The sequence below is a fragment of the Henckelia pumila genome, chromosome 1 (assembly GCF_033568475.1).
Source record: "Henckelia pumila isolate YLH828 chromosome 1, ASM3356847v2, whole genome shotgun sequence".
Classification (NCBI taxonomy): domain Eukaryota; kingdom Viridiplantae; phylum Streptophyta; class Magnoliopsida; order Lamiales; family Gesneriaceae; genus Henckelia; species Henckelia pumila.
In genome coordinates this window covers 111,192,119-111,214,162 of record NC_133120.1, presented here as the reverse complement: position 1 = coordinate 111,214,162, position 22,044 = coordinate 111,192,119, and the positions used below count along the sequence as shown (strand labels likewise).

Genomic DNA, 22,044 nt, shown 5'->3' with positions numbered 1-22,044 from the left:
ATGAGGGGAAAAATAATGCGAAGGTAAATAATTAATTATTTAATAATTTATATCTACTAAAAAAATATCCATTATTGTTTTGTTAAACTACAGCTGAGTTTTAGTATTTATGATTATGAGGTTATTTTAAAAGCAGGATAGTACCATATTATTAATAATATTTATATTTTAAGCTCATTTATTTAATTTATCTAATCATTTATAAAGATTAAATTATATAAAACTTTAACAAATTATGAAATAAATTTAATTCAGCATCCTTGCAATGCCTTGGAGCTAATATATTATGTGATTCCTTATCGCATCAGCTGGAAAAATGTGCAAACTAACGCAAATACATTAAATTAAATCTCCGACAACGTACGATATGTTTTTATTTATTTTATGTTATATTATTATATTATTTGGAGAGATAATTACTTGCCGTGTACTTTGTTGCTTCCTTAATTTAATATATTTGTAATTTAATATATTTGTTAACATCCACCAAATTGCGTTGCGTGTCAATTTGGAGAAACCACATTTTGTGTTTTGACATGCTCAAAGCGTCAGATGTCACACCGTCACTATTCTATTCTCATAATTATAATATAATATAATGATATTTTATATTTACTCCACTAACCGGTCGTTTTTTATTTATTTTATTGTTTATGTAAAATTATTTAATGAAAATAAAATTTAATATTCTTTATCGGTTATAATATAATATTAAGATGACTCAACTAAATCGTGTGGAATTATTATATGATTCTACGGTTACCTTGCTTAATTCAAAAAAACCCATTTTACAAGGACTTTTATTGTTTTATATTATATTATATAGTTAAAAAGTATTTCTTTGACAATATTGATTCCAAAGATGGCTATTTCGAGATTTCGATACAACATATTAGGAAGTGGAATAGGGTTGAGACCCGTTTCGTAACCTTCCTATTTAATTTTTGTCTTGAAATGAATCGAGAAATTTTTTTTTTCTCGATCTCGTCTCGACATATTTCGGAATTCGAATATTCAAGATCCAGAACATTCATGATCCCATCGGATAGGTTAAGAAAATCTTGAATTTTTTTTCATAATCACGATTTGGTTAAAAAAAAAACAAAATATTATTATTTTATAAAAAATACTAACCCAATTAAAAACTTATATTTTCTAAATAAAAAAATAAATATTCAATTTAAACATATAATATTAAATATTCCAGATAATGCTTGAAAGTTTTGTCAAAAGAATAAGTGCATCGAATAATTATTAATAAAACATTCGAATACAAATTACTAGATAAATTTTGTTAAATAGTTTATCAAATATCATCTCTTGTTCTACATATTTGTGCTAATGAGATAATTATAAATATGAATTAATTATTATTAATTTAATTTTTTTTAAAATACACAAAAATAAAATATTATTTCGTGATTTTACAATTCGATCGTTCCAAAAAATAAACGATTATGCGAATTAAGTTCATCATTAATTTTTATACGAGTTGAAACTCAATAATATTTATCATAATCTATTAATAAAATTATTAATAAAATATATTATAATATTATTTCGGAAAAAATCCCAAAAATTTGGGTCAAAAAATTTTTGGATTGAGATTTTTACGTGACAAAAATGAAATGAAATTTGGAAAGTATCAAGATTTCGAGAATTATTTGTACATATATTTATTTGCAAGATGTGACGATGAACGTGAACACGTGGAAATAAGAAGCAACACTCGTCAATTGTAACAAACAGACGACGACGTTTGAGGGATCCCAACAGTATATAGAAATTCAACAAACGGCATATAAATACTGAACCAAATTTCAACGCGTCGTCTCTCTCCGTCGAAGATCTCCGCTTTTTCTACACACACAACTCTGTATCTATCTACCCCCACCCACTGTTTCATTTACAAACCCTAATCCCCAAATTAACCGGTCGAACACCTCCAGCCACCGTTGGATTGGGGGTTGACTATTTTTGTTTCGGTTTTCTAGTCAGCAGCTTGGGATTTTCTTCTGAGTAGTGATGGTTGAGATTTATAATGGAGGGCAGTAAAGTTGGTATCGACAATGTCAGTGGTAGTAGAGAGAATGTCGCCTCCGGGGGTGGACGGCCGCCGATTCCCAACGCCTTTGGTTCGGCTTCACCATACCGACGCTGTTTGAGCTCTGTAGACTCGCCGTCCTCGTGCGTAACGTCTCTGGTTCGACATCCCTCATTGGTAAGTTCATTCCCGGGTGTTTTGCGCGTCGATGTTCTGAGTTTGGTTATATGTTCTTCATGTCCCAGATTGCTCTTTTATTGTTGTTCACAGCGTTTATGTTCACGTACCGCATCTGAATTGAAGAAAGGGATGATTGTTTAGGATTGTTGGTAGTTAGCCGTGCTTATTTGAAAAATCTTCTGGGATTGATAGAGGGATGTCCTATAATTAAACTGCTCGTTGTTCCCTGATTATTAGAGTGGCTGCCTTTCTGGAGTAGAGGAAGAGTGTAGTTGATCGTAATTTTTGTTAATTTATAATATATATATATATATATATATATATATATATATATATATATATATATATATATGCGACGAGAAATGGATGGGATGTAAAATGGCATATCTTAGAGATGAATGATTTGTATGAGGCGAGAGCAAAGAACAGAAATGAGGTTGTAAGGTCAAATTAGAGGGCTTAAATGTGTCATATGATGTCAGTTGGCACAAGGTAGTGTATAGAAACATTGTTGTTATTTATAGTTATAGAGGAAAAAGCAAATACAGCCGCAATGCTGTCTGTTTCCCTAGTGGGTCATGTTTACATAAGTGAATGAGTTCTTTGGCAAACTGATAGGAGAATGTTGTGGAAGGGATTCTTTCTGCTTATGGAAGTGATGAAGAATCTTTAAATTCATGTGAAGTAATTGCAAATTGATTTCTGTTATTAATAGATGCGACTGCTTCGCAATTTGAACTGAATGCATGTGCTAGAGCATTGTCGTGCTTTTCTTGACTTTGATGTAACCTCTATATCTCTCTTTTTGTATTCGATCTGTTAAACATTTGGAGCAGCTGAAATTATTATCTAGTATATTATCTTGTATTAATTTATGTTTTATGAATTTAGCTTTACTTGTATGTTGTAAGCATTTCTTCCACTTCATCAGAAATCTGATGTTGGAGTTTCTTTATTTTAACTTGCATGGATGATAGTTTTTTACTTGAGCTTTGGTAGGTTATAATTTTTTACTTGAGCTTTGGCAGGTTATGACTAGGTCCTCAGATATTGCAATTGAACAGACGTTGAATGTAGAAGATGTCGAGACTGAATTTATTCCCTTACTTCGCTCAGGTGCGTGGGCTGACATTGGTTCTCGCTCGAGCATGGAGGATGTGTATGTCTGTGCAGACAATATGATGAATGATTATGGGCAAAATGATGGCGATGAAAGGCCCAGGGCATTTTATGGGGTAATCGTTCTCTTCTAAAAATTATTGCCCAATTCTTCCCTTTCCAATGATTCACATATTCCAGTGAGCAGTACATCACAATCTTGAATTCACGTGTCATTGATCTTTTTGGGATTTTTGTTCATGCACGGGTAATTACATTTTCAGCATACTGTTTAGGTTATGAATGCGACCCATGGGCTTGTGATCTGGATATTTATAGTTGTTGAAATCTTTGTTCTTTATAATAGCTCGCAACTCTTAACTTAGTTCATTGCTGGTTGGATCAGGTTTTTGATGGGCATGGAGGAAAGCACGCTGCTGACTTTGCTTGCTACCATTTGCCAAGATTCATTGCTGAGGACGAAGATTTTCCTCTGGACATTGAGCGTGTCATTGCATCAGCTTTCCTGCAGACTGATACTGCTTTCGCTGAAGCATGCACATTAGATGCTGATCTTGCTTCTGGCACCACTGCCTTGGCAGCTGTTGTCATTGGAAGGTTAGACTTCTTGCAATTCATGTACAACTTTATGAACTGGTGTTTAGTTTAAAAATGCAAACATGTTATAACACTTTGGGAGTTAAGTCGTTGAGGGACAATTGGAAGAATTAGATATAAGATGGGGCAGTTTGGTAACTCTTTAGCCTAGAGGAAAGTAATATTGGTATTTGTACCAGTAGATCTGCCCATGATCTAATATTCAAAAATGGGTTACGGGTGATCACATTTACGTGGTTAGGCATGTAATTTTGACTCTGTAAATCTGGTTTTGGTGAGCTTGAGCTACACCGTTTCAGAAATTAGTACCTTTGGCCCAATCTCAATCCTATAATGCTCACACCTGTACAACTCATATCCAGCTCAGTTATTCAGGTTTCGTGCTGACCTCCCTGATGCAAGGACTTGCCATATATCAATAAATAAATCATTAATCATAAAAAATTATAAATTCACAACTATACTGTATGTTTACATAATTTCCGAAGAGACTTAAATTGAATATAAAATGTAAAATCCACTACAAGTTGACAAATAATGATTGGATTTATCATTTACTGGTCTAAAAAAATAATCAGTGACCATCCAAGCAAATTTCCATTTCTTGGGCTCCAACAAGCAAGTCATCAGGTTGACGCCCAATATCAACTCGGATTCTGATCAGGCTAAATCCATACATATTTGGCTTGACCACCAAATATACTAGACTCTTTAACTTTTGTTAGGTCGGGTGGGCAGAGATTAGACAGCGTGCTCCAGTTGACTGTCTTTTGTTTCTGACTGCTTTCTGAATGAATATGAAAATTTTACTTCTTGAGTCCATTTTTAAGTTAAGTTTAAGCTTTCCCAACTTGAAGAATGTTTGTATAAGTAATGAAACTGTGTCTGAAATTATTCATGTTGTGTATTGTTTGAATTCACCGTTTTATCTCGAAAATTTTGTACTTCAACTTAAAAACTCTAAGTTGAGGAACATGGCATACTTTTGCCCTTTGTGGATTTTATGCTCTCATTCTAATATCAGGCTAGACCTTGTATGGATAATGAGTCTATTCTTGAAAGATGAGGTGGAAGATGGATTAATAACTTGATCTTGAGTTGATACGCTCTTGTAAACACAAATGTGAATAGGGGAGTGGCAAGGTGAGGGTGTATTCTTGTGTGATGTGTTAGTTCACATTCAAGAACCTTTTGCTCATCAAACTATAATATATCAGTGTAGTTGCAAGTAATTTTGTCAACGAACACCCGTATGCCTGCATTTTAAATGATGAACTAGGTAGATAAATCTTATTTTGTCCATTAAATGGAGACAGCTCTTTAGTTGTGGCAAATGCTGGAGATTGCCGGGCTGTACTTTGTCGTAGGGGTAAAGCGATTGAGATGTCAAGAGATCATAAACCTGTTTGCCTCAACGAAAGAATGCGGATAGAAGCTTCTGGAGGCTACATCTATGATGGGTATCTCAATGGGCAACTAAACGTCTCTCGCGCTTTAGGAGATTGGCATATGGAAGGATTAAAACGTCAAGATGGTGGCCCCCTTAGTGCAGAACCTGAATTTATGAGCACAAGGCTAACAAAAGAAGATGAGTTCCTCATCATAGGCTGCGACGGCCTGTGGGACGTGTTTAGGAGCCAAAACGCGGTGGATTTCGCTCGAAGAAGACTACAAGAACACAATGATCCATTGATGTGTGGCAAAGATCTTGTGGAAGAGGCCTTGAAGAGAAGGAGCGGAGACAATTTGGCCGTGGTCGTCGTGTGTTTCCAGCTACAGCCACCTCCAAACTTGGTTGTTCCGCGCGGAAGAGTTCACCGGAGTGTTTCTGCAGAAGGGTTGAGGGAATTGCAAAGCTTCTTGGATGGCTTAGAGACTTGAGATGATGATGAAGAAAACTTGTTTATTTTCTCTCTCATTATTTCCTAATTTTCTCTGAAGTTTTGTTTTTTAAAATTTACTCCTTAATTGATTTGTGGGAGAGAATGTAATTTACAACTGTAACATATGCGGCGTCGAGACATACTTTCGTAGTTTTCTACTTTTGCATGTCATTTTTCTTGTTTTATGTTATTTATTAACGAGGATTTTTGTCCTTGACATCTGAGATTATATGTTACCATTTATTCTAGTAGATTGTTACCCCATCTGGAGCACGGTCTTTTCATAAATGTGACGTCTTGAGCTTTGTTAACTGTGTTTTTGGTGTGGTCTATTGCTTGACCATTTTTTATTTGAAAAAGTTAAAAGGGCTAGGTGTTTTTTTTCTTCCTTGAGATGCTAAGGTGTTTTTTTTAATCCTCGTTAAAACGCAGTGTTTAAAAGTTGCCTGCAAATAATGTTTGAGATGAATTTTTTCGCGCGTATTGGATAAAATCATTGGACTAATATTATAGTATGTAAATTATATTAGTCAGATAAATATTTTATTGCATGTGCGTATCGATAAATATCGATAACATGATAACCTCCAAATCATGGTCGAACAAGGTACACCGAGCAAATGTTTGTACTAACATCAAATCCTGTACTGGTTCGTCAAAGTCAACTTATTTTTTCCCCATAAAGTAACTGTGATCATTAACATTTTGTTAGGAAATCTACAAACAATAAAAACTCAATATAAAATTTTTCCCCTTTCTCGCTTCGTCACATCACCGCCGCATAAAAACAAAAAAATATCATCAAATTATCTCCCATAACAAAAACTCAAACAATATTTTTATGTATCTCACACTCAATTCAAATATTTCAACATATGTATATATTTTATATATTTAGGCTCCGTTTGATAGTCTATATTATTAATCTGTGTATAACTCATTTTATCCAATCCCGTGTTCTTCTCGTCATATTATTTATATATCTATTAATTATTTATTTTTCATCAATCAAATCATTAATTATTTATCTTACATCAATCAAATTATTGAATTTAAATTACTATATTATCCCTTATAAATAATATTATTTATATTTTATTTATTGTTTAACTGATAAAATAATAATTTATCATTTTTATATAAAATTTAATCAATCAAATCAAATAAACTATAATCCATCAATCAAATCAAAATATTATATTCACTATCAATTTTATTTTTTTATTACATTATATTACTTATTTATGTATTATTTATCTCATCATATCTACCAAACGGTACCTTATTTATATATACATAATTTATGTAATGATGTTTTTTTTATATGTATTACTTAATTGTCATAAAAAAAAATTGATTTTTTAATTATAAATTATAAATTTTTACCGAAAATTTATATATATTTTAAAAGAAGAAACGCATAATTGCTCCATTTCGTAGATATAATTTTTTTTTTAAAAATCATATATAGAAAAATAATGGGCCATATAATTGCTCCATTTCGCATATAACCACATTGTTTTAAATAAAAATATGACTTAGATGTCATAGCAGCGTTTGTAGTCCAACGGTTAGGATAATTGCCTTCCAAGCAATAGACCCGGGTTCGACTCCCGGCAAACGCACTAAAGTTTTTTTTTTTCTTTTGTTTCCAATTTCCATTCCATTAATCAAATGTCTAATTATTGTTTTAGGACACGATTCCTATGTTTTAAAATTCCGCTTATGTCTTTTAAATTTCCGCTATAACTAAGAACTTTGATGTTTTTCAATGACACAAGGAGTTTTATGTTTAATGAGTGACTTAGATTTAAAGAACTTAGTTGAATTTAAAAAATTAGATCACTCATATTATACAGCATCATTTTTCATCAATATAATCTTTTCAATATGGCAACGTTATTTATATTTAACTCACTTTCAAAGTAAGACAGCAGTCACAATTCATTCTACAAAATCTTGCTAGAACATTGTATATGCATTTCTTGCAGTTCAAATGGACTTATTTTCATCTAAGAAAGTTCTTTGCTGAAACTCATCAGTAGGGTTGGACTGAACTGTTGGATCAATGCATCATTAAGAACATTTTCAGCTTCATGTTCTCCAAGTGTGACCATCACTACTCTGCCAAAATCGGCATCGCCTCCTGGGGATGGATAGATCAGAACTTGCCCTGGTCCAACAGCTGGCTCAAGGTAGTATGAAACACGAACTGGGCTTGAATTACCTTCAAAAATGGCAGAATATGGATCTGCATTCTCTAAATTTGCACAAATCAGATGATAGCCTGTCATCCATGGAGGATTTTCAATGTTTTCCTGTTCCAAGAACTCTATCAAATCCATAACTCTATCCTTGTTCATTTCTGAGACCACTTCCTTTATGGCAGCAGCGGCTTTAGACACTTCGTTTTCATTCAATCCATCTCCTTTCACCATGTTATACACGGTGCAATTTCCGAAGAACCCTTCATCCAAATGAAGCTTTCGTCGTGTATCCAAGCTTACGCTCATGTCAATCAAGGAACCCTTAATCCCTTTTGCCTTGCTGATGCTTGTCCAGAACAACGCGCTCAAAACCTCAAAGGGTGTCGGTGTTAGCTCTTGTTTGTGTCCATTGGGTAATGCTCCAGCCATCTCAATCAATCTTTTTACCATTTCGTGTTTGAATTCTAGAGTAAAGGTCGTTTGTTTTATATCAGATACTGCATATGGTTTCCCAAATACTGATTTGTAGTGGTTGATCATTTGAAAATAAGGCTGGTGGTTGGGGGTGTCCCCTTCTTGTTTTCGTGATGGCAAGGGGCGGAACGAGGGTGGAGATATGATCTTTCCTCCCAATGTTGTGTCAGCCCAAGCCTTTATCAACATGGTGGCACATTTGGGATCAGAAAGAAGGTGTGTACAGCTCAAACCAATTGCTAGTCCTCCAGTTTCGAATTCAGTTATCTGAGGCATCTCCAAAACACCCAGACATTAGAAATCTAATTTACGACCTCAAAATCAAGAATTTCGAGTAGATTTTTAGGTAAACAGTTTCCACGAGGCATGGGCCTCTCAAAAAGTAATAGAGGGAGAATTTGTTTCTTTACCTGAACATAAAATGTAGACCAAAAATATGGTTTGTGAAACATTTCCTCCCAATGAACAAGCTTCAGCTCCTTCTCCCTATCCACATTCCTCAGCCACTCATCCAGTGTCACTCTCGCCCTCGCTTCTACCATTCTCAGCCCCGCATCATTGCATTTAATCATCCAGCGTCCTTCAGGGGACTTTATAAGTCGCCCCACGACTATAGGAAATGAAGACAACATCTCAGATATCGATTCTCTAAGCTTCATAGTCAGTTCTCCGATTTTTCTTACAACCGGAAGCTGGTAATAGAACACAATTCGAAGGTGGTTGTGTTCCATTATATGGTCCAAAACTGATAGAGGGAAAAACTTTCCTGGTTGCACTGGTCTAGTACTAATCACGGTTCGTTTACAGATGAACGACACTTCAGCCATCGAGTTAGTAGTTTGTAAGATGTTTCAGCTTTAGCAGTGTGATGCTTTCAAGGTTGTATATCCGCCGCTTATTTAACAGAGTTTTATTCTTGGGTTTAAGCAAAATGCTCCGTCTTTTCTGGGCAAAATGACTTTTTCATGACTTGTGCATGGATAAGTAGTTTACTGGAATAATGTTCCTGATGGAAACCAGGCACTGGTTTTAGTTTCAACATCTAAATTACGTGATTGTAGACTAAAAAATTAAACTGCAAATGGTTTTGATGTATCAAGTTCACATATAGAAATCTTCTTTGATTTCCTTGAATTGGCACGTTTTCGAAAAATAAAGGACCCCTCGTGCACGACACCCAAATGTTTCTCATCACACGAGTAAAATTACGTTGCTTTAAATCCTACAGGATTCACACACTGTACAAGAACATAGTTGTTCAAAGAAGATACCATGCTTATATTAATCCTTGTGTTTTAAGATAAGGGCCGTGCTCAATAAGCACCAAGCATCGGCAGCTGTCGTGTTGAATGAAAAGTCTCTAAATGTTACGCAGTGATTTATTGTGCAGTGCACAAATTTAAGAACATGCCAGTGACCATAACGTTCACGATAAAGTATTTCAGAACACTGACCCTCATTCGCATAAAAGTTGTAGATTTCAACATATCGTAATACATCGTATTTCTGTACAAAGAAAAACAGTATCTTTACAAACAGATAAACTCTGTAGACCTAAGCATAATGGCTTGCCATCTCAGAGAAATGGTTTCAGTATGCCACCCCACCGGAAAAGCTATCTCCATCATGAAGGACAGATTCAGTTAGCCAATAACCATCCCAAGAACCACCGACTCTCTATAAGGAAAATACCATCCATCAGTTGTAGTATTAAAGCATCTGTATCCCAACTCATTTTTCAACTTACATATACCAAAAATACTCCATGTTCCTACCTCAGCAAAGAGATCTGAAGAAGAAATATAGTCAATGAAAAAGGAGCCATAATCATACCTGAACCATCGTAAATTGAAATACTTCTTCTTCCTCAGGCCGAGCTCCTCGTATCCACACTCGCTGCTTATAGCAATTCTGTATAGCATATGCTGATTGTTTAAAGAATCAAGAAAGCTAATATGCAGAGTAGATATGATCAGCGCACAGAACGGACGTAACCTCATCAACGTTTAAACTGCTCAAGATCTTTCTTTCCCGGTGACCAAGTAAAACTCTGTAGCTTGAGTGATGAAAGATCCGCCTAAATCTTTCAAACTGCACCAATAATCAGAGTTATAAAGCGCGTTCCATTTTTTACAAAAGATATAATTAACATAACACAGATTTACTATTAATAATTCGCAAGTAGCACTCAGCAAGTAGCACTCAGCAACTATAAATATGAACAGCAGATGTGGGATAAAATTGCGAAAACATAAATACAGACTGACCTGTCCTAAATCAAAGAAGGGGCCGAAATATGTTGATCTTTCAAACGGATCAAATCCAGCGAACTGTCGGCATATAACATCACAGTAACGATGACAACAATTACTTGAGATTACCAAGCAAGTGCAACTTGACAAAATAAACAACGGATCAGAGTTCACGAATTACCCTATACATTACTTCAATGCCATAATCTGCCCGAGGTTGGTCATTGAACATCAAAGCATCGAGCTGGTATGTGACAGCTTCTTCGGCACTAAACTATAACATGGAAAAGGAAACTCAATCAGCTTCCTACAAGAAAAGGCATGGAAATATATCTTGTCCAAGATTTCAGCTCAAATGTTACACTCAATCTTGGCCCAAAAGGCCTTTTCCTACGAGACTCAAGCCTGCAAATGAACATGGAAATAACACTTAGTAATTGTAGGCCAGAATGATTACGAAGCAAGGAGCAGATGAGCTGGAGTAACTAGAAGATTGACTTCCTCCAGATGACAATTTATTCTAAAAATATGATCTTTGTCCGTAGATATTGTTCTACCTATGAAACCTCGTTAATAAAAATCCAATCAACAATTGTAAATTTTTCAAAATTATCCCGGTTAACACATAAACACAAAATACAAGCATGGACAACAGGGAAACTTCCAATTTCACAGTCAGATCAAAATTTCGTCTCCTATTATATTCTGAACGAAAAACAAGAAAGAACGAATACCAATCGGCGGAGAGAAAGTCAGGGACATCGGCGGCGCACGCTCGAAAGCGGAGGCTTAATGGTTTGAAAGAGTGTGAGGGTGCGTAGACCAGAGATGAACCAAACCACACCGTTTCCATCATATTTTAGTCCCCAATTCAGTCCTCGGCTGTTATGAATTCCTCTGATGAGACGAAATAAGGTGGGGACAAGAAAAACTAGTGGCCGTGTATTTCGGTAGCTATTACACCTATAGTCGCATATTTGAACTGCGATTTTGTGGGGCAAAAAATATCAATACTTTTTGGATTAACCATTTGAGCTGCATCCTAAAGTTTCCTACATTTTTCTGGACTTCTTTCCTTTTGTTTTGTTTTGTTTTTTTCTTGTCTAAATCTTTAAATTTTCAAAAAGTTTGTGTCTTGCAAGTGTACCAATTTCAAAACGAAAAAAAGAAGGAAAATGTAAAAACTAAAGAAGCAAAAACTGTCGTTCTTTCTATTGACGCGCTTCTTGAGAAGAAGTCTCTTAGCTTGAACCGAAGGACCTTGGGGTTTTGATTGTGGGATTGTAAGCTGGGATTCTGCTGGCAATAAAAAACCAGAGTACTGGAGGCCCAAGTGTTCTTCGGACAATAAGTGTGTCTCCTGTGTAACACAAATAGAGGATCCGTTGGGAAGGTTGGAGTCGCACGGTCCAGAGATTTGATGGCAGTGATTGATGATGCCTTGAAAACAAACATAACGACTCTAGGTTCTTTTGTACTGCACATATCGGAACAGTTGCTTTTCTTTGCAACCTTGGTGAGGAAAACTGTGTTGAAGATGAAGATGAATCCACATATATCCAAGACTTTGAACTCGATTTCGAGCATTTCTGCATCCTTGCTGGTGGGAGGACGATGCTTGACGAACTGGAGAAGAGCCTTCAGTTGTTGGAGTGTCACATGGAGCCGTCATGGATGGCTCTATACCGGTTTGGTAATATCTCTAAGAGCTCTGTGGCAAGAATTAGCTTATGCAGAAGCCGAAGGAAGGATCAGGAAGGGAGGAGAACCATGGATTGACAAGATTCAACAATTTCCTGTGGAGCTTCCCAATATCTCTACTGTAATATACGGGTTTTTTTTGGGGGGGGGTAAATTTCAATTTTTTCTCTCTTTCTTTGTGCAAGGCCTGTAGATGAACTTCGGTGGGTACTGATTGTTTAAAGATTGGAAACCGATTTACGTTATCTCATATATATCTTCCTTTAGTTCTTGGATACTAGTGTTGCCTGTATTTCTTGGATTGATTGTACCAGGATGAATCAAGCGCCGCCACGTTTTAAACAAGTACACATCACGTTACATTATGTTCATCCTCTGATCCAATGAACATACTGGCAATAAATTCATAAACACCACACATCACATTAGACAAATGATATGTTCCATGTTGCATGAGTGTGTTTCCCTGAAGCTCTAAGACAGAAACAAATAGCTGAATCCCAGTTCAACATGCAACAAATTAAACAGATGTGTAGACATTCTAATCCAAGTCCTCAAATCGACAGCATTTGTTAGCCACTCTCACTTACTCAACAACAAGAGAACAATAGAGTCCTACTCCTTGGAGGACTTGTTGATGAGTGACTTGTGTATATGTGGGATCACACCACCACCAGCTATTGTTCCTTTGATAAGTGTATCAAGTTCCTCATCACCACGTATAGCCAACTGCAAATGCCTGGGTGTGATACGCTTCACTTTCAAGTCCTTGCTTGCATTGCCAGCTAACTCCAACACCTCGGCAGTTAGATACTCTAAAATCGCTGCGGAATACACAGCAGCTGTTGCGCCCACACGTCCATGAGCAGTAGCTCGCTCCTTCAGGAGTCGGTGAATCCGTCCAACAGGGAACTACAGGATTAGTGGAGTAAAAGAGAATCTACTAAGTTTACATCATGAATCTATCAAAACAAGAAAATGTACTTACAATTCTTCAACAAATGCAAATGAAAAATTACAGATACAGGGGCAAATGAAATCTAGTCTTATCACCACCAAGGTTCTCATCAAAGCATAATGACAGATATCCAACAAATGAACAATAATTAAGAGGCGTATATCGTTTCAACTGAAAAATGAAATCTTTATCTGTATTTAGCCTTTATACAATTAAAAAAATGCATTGATTACTAAACCATATGGCTTTCACAGAACAACCACAACCGTTCTCAAGTAGTTCATTATTTATAAAGGAAAAATTACTCAACACTGCTGGTTCTCCAATCTCCACAAACCTCAACTTAATGAGATGCACATCAATCTTGTCTGATTGTCTACCGTCTTTAAAAAACAGGCCTTTAAGATCTAGAATATGTATGCAACCTTAAATATTAAGTACACTCCATCAATGCATGTCGCTTGTAGGAAAAATGTTCAATACAATGTTTGGATAACATGAATAGATTATAGAAGTACATGCTCTAGCAAAATCATTTTAGAAACCAACTATCCATCATTAAACCCAATAAAAAAAACGCGACCTTAATGATTTCATCCCAATTCTTAACACAAGTTGAGAACATTCAGTAAAGAAGAACTGATTTTTTTTTTATGATACACTAAGTTACACCTACTTCAAACGTTTAATTCTCTTCCAATTTCTAATAAATATGCAAATTACAATCTGCACAGAGAATCCTGTAAACAAGAATAACAGGGGAAAAAAAACCTTTAAGCTAGGAGCTAGCCGATTACACAGACAAGAATCGACAAACTACAAAAGAAAGGCTCTAGAATTCAGAAAAATGCATAAAATCGAAAACCCTAAAAAAGAAACAGAAAAAAACAATTCAATACTCAAAGAAAAAGGGAAGATCGGAAATCATTCCTCCAAAAAGAAGTAAAAAAAAAACTAAAGAAACCTGAAGTCCAGCGCGAGAAGAACGAGAAATTGGCCTCTTTTTGTCCTTGTCCTTATCTTTGGAAGCTGGGGTCTTCCCCGTCAATAATCCCTTCGCCCCTTTACCTGACATTCTTCTGATCTACAATTTTGAATACCTAACAAACAAAATTGAATTCCAGTGAAGAAGAAGCAGATGACAAGGGGAATCGAGTGCTACTTACTCTTTCCTCCTACAGCTAACGAGCTGTTTGGATCCGGTGATTATTTGGATGTTGTAGGCCTAGCTTTTGTTTGCTTGTTCTATCTCACTTTCCGGTTTTGAATCACGTTACATGTAAAATTAAAATTACACACCAATATATTATTACATATTACACTTAAAATTATAAAAATATATCAGTAAACAAATGTTTTTATTGTTGTGAAAAAGTAAAAATTTACGGTAAAAAGTAAAAACTCAAAAACTCAAAATTTATCAAATTCTACACTTTATAAAATTTTTCTCTCTTCACAATTGTGTTTTTCTACACAAATGGAGAGACCTATTTATAGATCTCAATTGGAGATTAGTCAAAAATTAATACATCATTAATTACATCATCACACACTAATTTTCAATATTTTACAACTCAATTTTCAACTTTCAACCTTCAACATTCAACAATAAATAATAATATATATTTATATATATTTTCAACACTCCCCCTTGTGATGATGATCATGATAGAATGACTATCTCCATTACGTGTTGTATACTGCCTCGTTAAAAACCTTACTAGGAAAAACCCATTGGGACAAAAACCATAGTAAGAAAAAAAGAGTGCAGCCACGTAAACTCCCCCTAATGTCAACATGAATGATTCTTCACATATTTCGTAGATTGCGCATCCCAATATTATAAATGTGTTTTCTGAATATCGCCGTGGGAAGTGCCTTTGTGAAGAGATCGGATGAGTTCTCACTTGATTGAATGTAACAGATATCAATATCTTTATTCTTCTCCAGCTCTTGAGTGTATGCAAAGAATTTAGGAGGAATATGTTTAGTTCTGTCACTTTTGATGTATCCTTCTTTCATTTGGGCAACACATGCGGCATTATCTTCATACAGTGTGATTGGATTCTTGTCCACTGATAATCCGCAAGAAGTTTGGATATGCCGAGTCATTGATTTAAGCCAGACACATTCACGGCTTGCTTCATGTAGTGCAATAATCTCGGCATGATTTGATGAAGTTGTAACAAGTGTTTGTTTCTGTGATCGCCAAGAGATTGCAGTGCCTCCACGAGTAAATACATATCCGGTTTGGGAACGTGCCTTATGTGGATCAGATAAGTATCCAGCATCAGCATAACCAATTATTCTCTGATTTGTATCTTTTGGATACAAAAGTCCCAAATCCGTCGTTCCTCGTAAATAACGGAATATATGTTTAATTCCGTTCCAGTGCCTCTTCGTTGGACATGAACTGAATCTTGCCAATAAATTTACTGCAAAAGATATGTCTGGTCTAGTGCAATTTGCAAGATACATAAGGGCACCAATGACACTTAGATATGGTACTTCAGGACCAAGAACAACTTCATCATCTTCACATGGACGAAATGGATCCTTTTCTATATTCAATGATCTGACAACCATTGGAGTACTTAAAGGATTTGATTGATCCATATTGAAACGTTTAAGGACCTTCTCTGTATAATTAGACTGGTGAACAAAAATTCCACATTCTTTTTGTTCAATTTGTAAACCAAGACAATACTTGGTTTTTCCAAGGTCTTTCATTTCAAATTCTTCCTTCAAGTATAACATCACTTCTTGAATTTCTTTATTCGTTCCAATGATGTTTAAATCATCAACATATACAGCAATAATCACGCATCCCGATGTTGTTTTCTTGATGAAAACACAAGGGCATATTGGATCATTTACATATCCCTTTTTCATCAAGTGTTCACTTAGCCGATTATACCACATTCGGCCGGATTGCTTTAATCCATACAATGATCTTTGTAATTTCACAGAATAAAATTCTCTGGGTTCTGAACTTTGTGCTTCTAGCATCTTAAATCCTTCAGGGATTTCATGTATATATCACTATCAAGTGATCCGTATAAATAAGCTGTAACAACATCCATTAGACGCATGTCCAAGTTTTCAGACACTGCTAAACTGATCAAATACCGAAACGTAATTGCATCCATAACAGGAGAATATGTTTCTTCATAATCAATTCCAGGTCTTTGAGAAAAACCTTGTGCAACAAGTCGAGCTTTATATCTCACTATTTCATTTTTCTCATTTCTCTTTCGAATAAAAACCCATTTGTACCCAACAGGTTTAACACCTTTAGGTGTAATGACTATAGGTCCAAAAACACTACGTTTATTTAGCGAATTTAATTCAACCTGGATGGCATCTTTCCATTTTGACCAATCCTTTCGAGTTTTGCATTCACCAAAAGATTTTGGTTCATTATCTTCATTTACGATGTCACATGCCACATTGTACGAAAATATCTCATCAATATCTTGTACATTCTTTCGGTTCCATATTTTTCCAGTATTAATATAATTGATAGAGATTTCATGATTCTCGTCAGTTTGTGGTTCTGACAGAATATTTTCATCATCGTGTGTTTCTTCTGGAACACCATTTTCTATTTTCTGATCATCATTTTTCTCTATGTATTTTCTTTTCCGAGGATTTTTATCCTTTGAACCGATTGGCCTTCCACGCTTCAGGCGTTTTATGACATCATGAATGTCTTCATTTTGTTTCTTTGGAATTTCAACTCGAGCAGGGGCATTTACAGCAGGTATATATGATTTTGTTACCCCTTTTGTGTCTACAAATGCATCTGGCATTTGATTTGCTATTCTTTGCAAATGCACAATTTGCTGTACATCTTTATCACATTGTTTAGTTCTAGGATCCAAATGTAATAATGATGGTACATACCATGTGATTTTTTTTTTCGATGTGTTTCTTTTCTCCCCCTAACATTGGGAAGTTATTTTCATCAAAATGACAATCAGCAAACCGTGCTGTAAACACATCGCCTGTCTGAGCCTCAAGATATCTAATGATTGATGGACTATCATAGCCGATATAAATACCATTCTTTCTTTGAGGTCCCATTTTTATTCTTTGAGGTGGTGCAATAGGCACATACACCATACATCCAAAAATTCTCAAATGAGAAATATCTGGTTCTTTGCCAAATACAAGCTGCAATGGGGAGTGTTTATGATATGCACTTGGCCTGATGCGAATCAATGCAGCAACATGTAAAATTGCATGTCCCCATATAGAAATAGGGAGTTTCGTTCTCATAATCATTGGTCTAGCAATCAACTGCAGACGTTTAATCAATGATTCAGCTAATCCATTTTGTGTATGAACATGAGCTACAGGATGTTCAACAGTAATTCCCATCGACATACAATAGTCGTTAAAAGTCTGGGAAGTAAATTCTCCAGCATTATCAAGTCTTATTTTCTTGATCGTATATTCGGGAAATTGATTCCGCAATTTTATTATTTGAGCCATCAATTTTGCAAATGCCACATTCCGAGTGGACAATAAACATACATGTGACCATCTGCTAGAGGCATCGATCAATACCATAAAGTATCGAAATGGTCCACATGGTGGATGAATTGGCCCACAAATATCACCTTGAATACGTTCAAGAAATATGGGTGATTCCTTTTGGATTTTAGCTGGTGATGGTCTTATAATAAGTTTCCCCAGAGAACATGCCTTACACTGAAACTTATTATTCTGAAAGATCTTCTGGTCTTTCAGTGGATGACCACTTGTATTTTCTATAATCCTTCGCATCATTATTGAACCAGGATGTCCCAATCGATCATGCCAATTTGTTAGTATTGAAGAATTTCCAATAACCATATTTGATTCGATTGGACTTATATGTGTATAATGCAATCCAGTAGGGAGCATTGATAATTTCTCAACTACATATTTCTTTCCTGATTTATATGTAGTAAGACACATATATTTCTCATTTCCTTCGGTTATTGTTTCCGTATCATAATCATGAGAATATATATCATTAAAACTCAACAAATTTCTTTGTGATCGTGGTGAATATAAAGCACTATTTATCAAAAATTTTGTACCATTAGGTAACAAAAATTGTGCTTTGCCACATCCTTCAATCAAGTCTACAGGACCTGATATTGTATTCACCATTGTTTTTGTTGGTTTTAATTCCAAGAAATATTTTTCATTTCTGAGGATAGTGTGCGTTGTACCACTATCTGGTATGCAAACTTCCAGTGCATTATTTCCATCTTTGATCATAGCATTTTCCATAATGATCTTCAAAAACAATATGCAATAAAATGAATTAAGAAAGATACATGCAAACAATACATGCAAAATATAATATGTTTTATAAAATAAAAATTACATTGTTACATTCTTTTCCCACCAGTATATTTAATCAATATCTTCGAAATCATTCAAAAAGTAGGCAGCATCTAAATTCATTGAACCACTTGCATGGTCAATGTTTTCAGTAAAATTGGTCTCTTTTTCTTTCCCCTTTATTGAATCTTTATAGAGCTTACACAGATGCTCAGGGGCTCGACAAGTTCTTGACCAATGTCCTGGAGTGCCACATCTATAACAAACACTCTCAGTTTTTTTTTGGATGATTTTCATTTTCACCCGTATTATCATGCTGCCTCTTTTGTGGGTGGTTCGTGACGTTCCTTTGAGATGAGTTATTGAAATAACTATCTCTTTTATTTTCAAATCCACGGCCTCGACCACGACCGCGATCATTTCTACGCCCACGTCCACGCCCACGTCCTCGTCCACGACCTCAACCAAAATCTTGTCTATATCTTTGATTTTGGTTTTCATTTTTACTTACGACATTTGCTTCAGGAAATGCCGTTGAACCAGTAGGTCTGGACTGATGATTTCTCATGAGCAATTCATTATTCTTTTCCGCCACGAGTAAACATGCGATGAGTTCTGAGTATCTTGAAAATCCACGCACTCTATATTGCTGTTGTAGAGTTATATTTGATGCGTGGAATGTGGAAAATGTCTTTTCAAGCATTTCCATCTCAGTAATATTATGCCCACAAAATTTCAGCTGTGAGACAATTCGATACATCGCAGAATTATAATCACTCACCTTTTTAAAATCTTGGAATCTTAAAGTATTCCATTCATCTCGTGCGGTCGGAAGTATAACTTCCCGTATATGCTCAAAACGTTCTTTTAACCCTTTCCACAAAATCATTGGGTCTTTTTCGGTCAAATATTCACATTTCAACCCCTCATCAAGATGTCTGCGTAAAAATATCATCGCTTTTGCTTTATCTTGTGAGGATGATATGTTATTTTCTTTGATAGTTTCGTTAAGACCCAATGACTCGAGATGCATTTCTACATCGAGGGTCCATGGCATATAATTCTTTCCGGTTATATCAAGTGCAATGAATTCGAGTTTCGCCAAGTTCGACATGGTGGTACTAGAAAATAACAATGCATTTTATTAGTTAATTTCCATAAATATGACAATACAAAATAATGGAAGAACGTAAATTACAAGTGCGTATACAAATAGAGAAAAAATATGTGTTGGAAAATCGCTGGTGAGTAAAAGACTCGTGAGCATGATGATCATAGTCGTTATGAAAAATATCCTTATAAATGTCATCATCTCCATCTTCGAAAAAACCGAGGATAAAATATTTTGAGAGAAAGAATGAATTTGGTGTGATTGAAAATGAGTTTGAGTGAACATATTTATAGGGCAAAAACTAGCCGTTTTGTTACCGTTTGTGACCGTTGGGGGTAAAGAAAAAATTGAGTATGTGTTGAATAAAAATTCGTGATAATCATGTAATGCATATAATGATAATCATAATTAAATAATTATGTATATCATATCACATTATTATAAGGTCAGTGTCGTAGACAGCTTTTTATATAATGTTGTGAAATTATACCAATATAGTTAGTATAAAGTCAGGTATAGTATATCATATCACATTATTATAAGATCGGTGTCGTAGACAACCTTTTATATAATAACATGAGATTATACAAATATGGTTAGTATATAAATACACAATAATATATATCATATCACGTTATTATAAGGTCAGTGTCATAGACAACCTTTTATATAATAACATGAAATATATTAATATAGTTAATATATATATACATAATAAATATATATCACGTTATTGTTTAAAAACCTTAGAGGCTTTTATACTTGTCGTATCCCTTACCGGGAGTGTGGGATGTCGTCTTAACATCCTCCCAGGATTTATAACAAGTTTTGAAAAAAAACTTATTTTTTCATAACATGATATTATATATTAATATATACACAATAAAAATATATAAACAGTAAAATAAAAATTCTTACTTGTTGAATATTTTTGACTTCTTCTTGTATTTTGGAGCATCGGAAAATATAGAGAACCTTCGAGCGATCGTGCTGATAACGTGTTGTGAAAAAGTAAAAATTTACGGTAAAAAGTAAAAACTCAAAAACTCAAAATTTATAAACATATTTGGCATAATTTCAAAACAACATGTTGAATTTGAGTTATGGTATATGTACAATAAAGATTACTCATACATTATATATTACCTTTAAAATTATAAAAGTATCAGAAGATCTTTTCATAAACGTGTTTGGTATAATTTAAAAGATAAGATGTAATCTTTTACTGTGCATATGACATTTTTTTTTATTCTAATAAAAGTTATTTTGACATAAATTTTACTAAATTCAAACAAAATTTTATAGATAACAGACGAAGATGTAAAAATAATTTGTTCTTGCATGATAAATTTTTAATTTATTTAATTCAATTTTTATATTATAGTTTTTACGTAATTTGTTATAAAATTTTAATAACTTATTTTTGGAACTTGTGAATACTATTTTAATTAAAGAATTCTAAACGTTAATTCAAATTTAAGTAACCGATTTTTAACGGGTCCGGTTTGTTAAAAAAAATCGATTAGCTCGTCTTTAATCGAATACTCACATCTAATTGCATATCATTCACATTATTTTTAGTATTAAGTATGATTTTGATAAATTATTAATGATATTTACTGACTGATAAAAACAATATTTTATTATAGATCTTGTATGTTTTATGATTTATTAGATATATGAATAAATATTATTTTCCATCTTAAATTTTTGTTATATACATTTAAAAATGCTAAAATTAATACATTATGTTAAGGTTTCAAATAACAAGGTTCTTAATAAAATATACTAGTGAGCTTCAAATATATATGTATATATATATACACACACACTAGTAGTCTAGTAATCATGTATAAATCATTCTGCGTGCAATAATATATAAAGTTGTGGACAATAATAAGTTGGTAACAATTATTTTAATAATAAATTAATGATATAACGATTCGCCAAAGCAAATAAATTTGATTTAGGCCATCTCGATCACAAATTATATATTGGCGCGTTATACTATATATCATTTTGTCCAAATCTGAACACCATTGGATAATTAAATATTCAACGTTTGCTTCTCGCTACTCAAGTAATCAAAGTTAATTTTATTTTTTAATAAAATTTATCTGGGAAACGTTTTAACAAGGGGAGATGTTTATAAACATAATTAATATGCTATACACAGCC

General features: G+C 34.3%; 5 protein-coding genes and 1 non-coding gene across 6 annotated transcripts; 3 read left to right on the top strand and 3 right to left on the bottom strand.

Annotated features, from left to right (window-relative positions):
• The first annotated feature begins 1,814 nt into the window (after positions 1 to 1,814).
• On the top strand, positions 1,815 to 6,074 carry LOC140874475 (probable protein phosphatase 2C 22). Its single transcript, XM_073277768.1, has 4 exons — positions 1,815 to 2,221; positions 3,253 to 3,459; positions 3,729 to 3,940; positions 5,257 to 6,074. Exons 1-4 carry the CDS (start codon positions 2,042 to 2,044, stop codon positions 5,819 to 5,821), a joined length of 1,164 nt encoding a protein of 387 aa, XP_073133869.1. The 5' UTR covers positions 1,815 to 2,041; the 3' UTR covers positions 5,822 to 6,074.
• A 1,302-nt stretch (positions 6,075 to 7,376) lies between these two features.
• On the top strand, positions 7,377 to 7,448 carry TRNAG-UCC (transfer RNA glycine (anticodon UCC)). Its single transcript has one exon. It is a non-coding gene; the product is annotated as a tRNA-Gly (tRNA).
• Positions 7,449 to 7,674: 226 nt separating this feature from the next.
• LOC140875896 (protein ECERIFERUM 26-like) lies at positions 7,675 to 9,400 on the bottom strand. The gene is made up of 2 exons (XM_073279725.1): positions 8,915 to 9,400; positions 7,675 to 8,771 (listed from the first exon to the last, which is right to left on the bottom strand). The coding sequence occupies exons 1-2, from the start codon at positions 9,329 to 9,331 to the stop codon at positions 7,836 to 7,838; spliced, it is 1,353 nt and encodes a 450-aa protein (XP_073135826.1). The 5' UTR covers positions 9,332 to 9,400; the 3' UTR covers positions 7,675 to 7,835.
• Positions 9,401 to 9,882: 482 nt separating this feature from the next.
• LOC140881367 (uncharacterized) lies at positions 9,883 to 12,054 on the bottom strand. The gene is made up of 7 exons (XM_073286620.1): positions 11,491 to 12,054; positions 11,119 to 11,161; positions 10,938 to 11,030; positions 10,772 to 10,834; positions 10,500 to 10,595; positions 10,338 to 10,415; positions 9,883 to 10,181 (listed from the first exon to the last, which is right to left on the bottom strand). The coding sequence occupies exons 1-7, from the start codon at positions 11,610 to 11,612 to the stop codon at positions 10,095 to 10,097; spliced, it is 582 nt and encodes a 193-aa protein (XP_073142721.1). The 5' UTR covers positions 11,613 to 12,054; the 3' UTR covers positions 9,883 to 10,094.
• Positions 12,055 to 12,176: 122 nt separating this feature from the next.
• On the top strand, positions 12,177 to 12,798 carry LOC140872576 (3-ketoacyl-CoA synthase 11-like). Its single transcript, XM_073275463.1, has 2 exons — positions 12,177 to 12,578; positions 12,772 to 12,798. Exons 1-2 carry the CDS (start codon positions 12,177 to 12,179, stop codon positions 12,796 to 12,798), a joined length of 429 nt encoding a protein of 142 aa, XP_073131564.1.
• Positions 12,799 to 12,856: 58 nt separating this feature from the next.
• LOC140881370 (probable histone H2A variant 3) lies at positions 12,857 to 14,675 on the bottom strand. The gene is made up of 3 exons (XM_073286634.1): positions 14,582 to 14,675; positions 14,380 to 14,515; positions 12,857 to 13,369 (listed from the first exon to the last, which is right to left on the bottom strand). The coding sequence occupies exons 2-3, from the start codon at positions 14,488 to 14,490 to the stop codon at positions 13,073 to 13,075; spliced, it is 408 nt and encodes a 135-aa protein (XP_073142735.1). The 5' UTR covers positions 14,491 to 14,515; positions 14,582 to 14,675; the 3' UTR covers positions 12,857 to 13,072.
• Between the last annotated feature and the right edge of the window lie 7,369 nt (positions 14,676 to 22,044).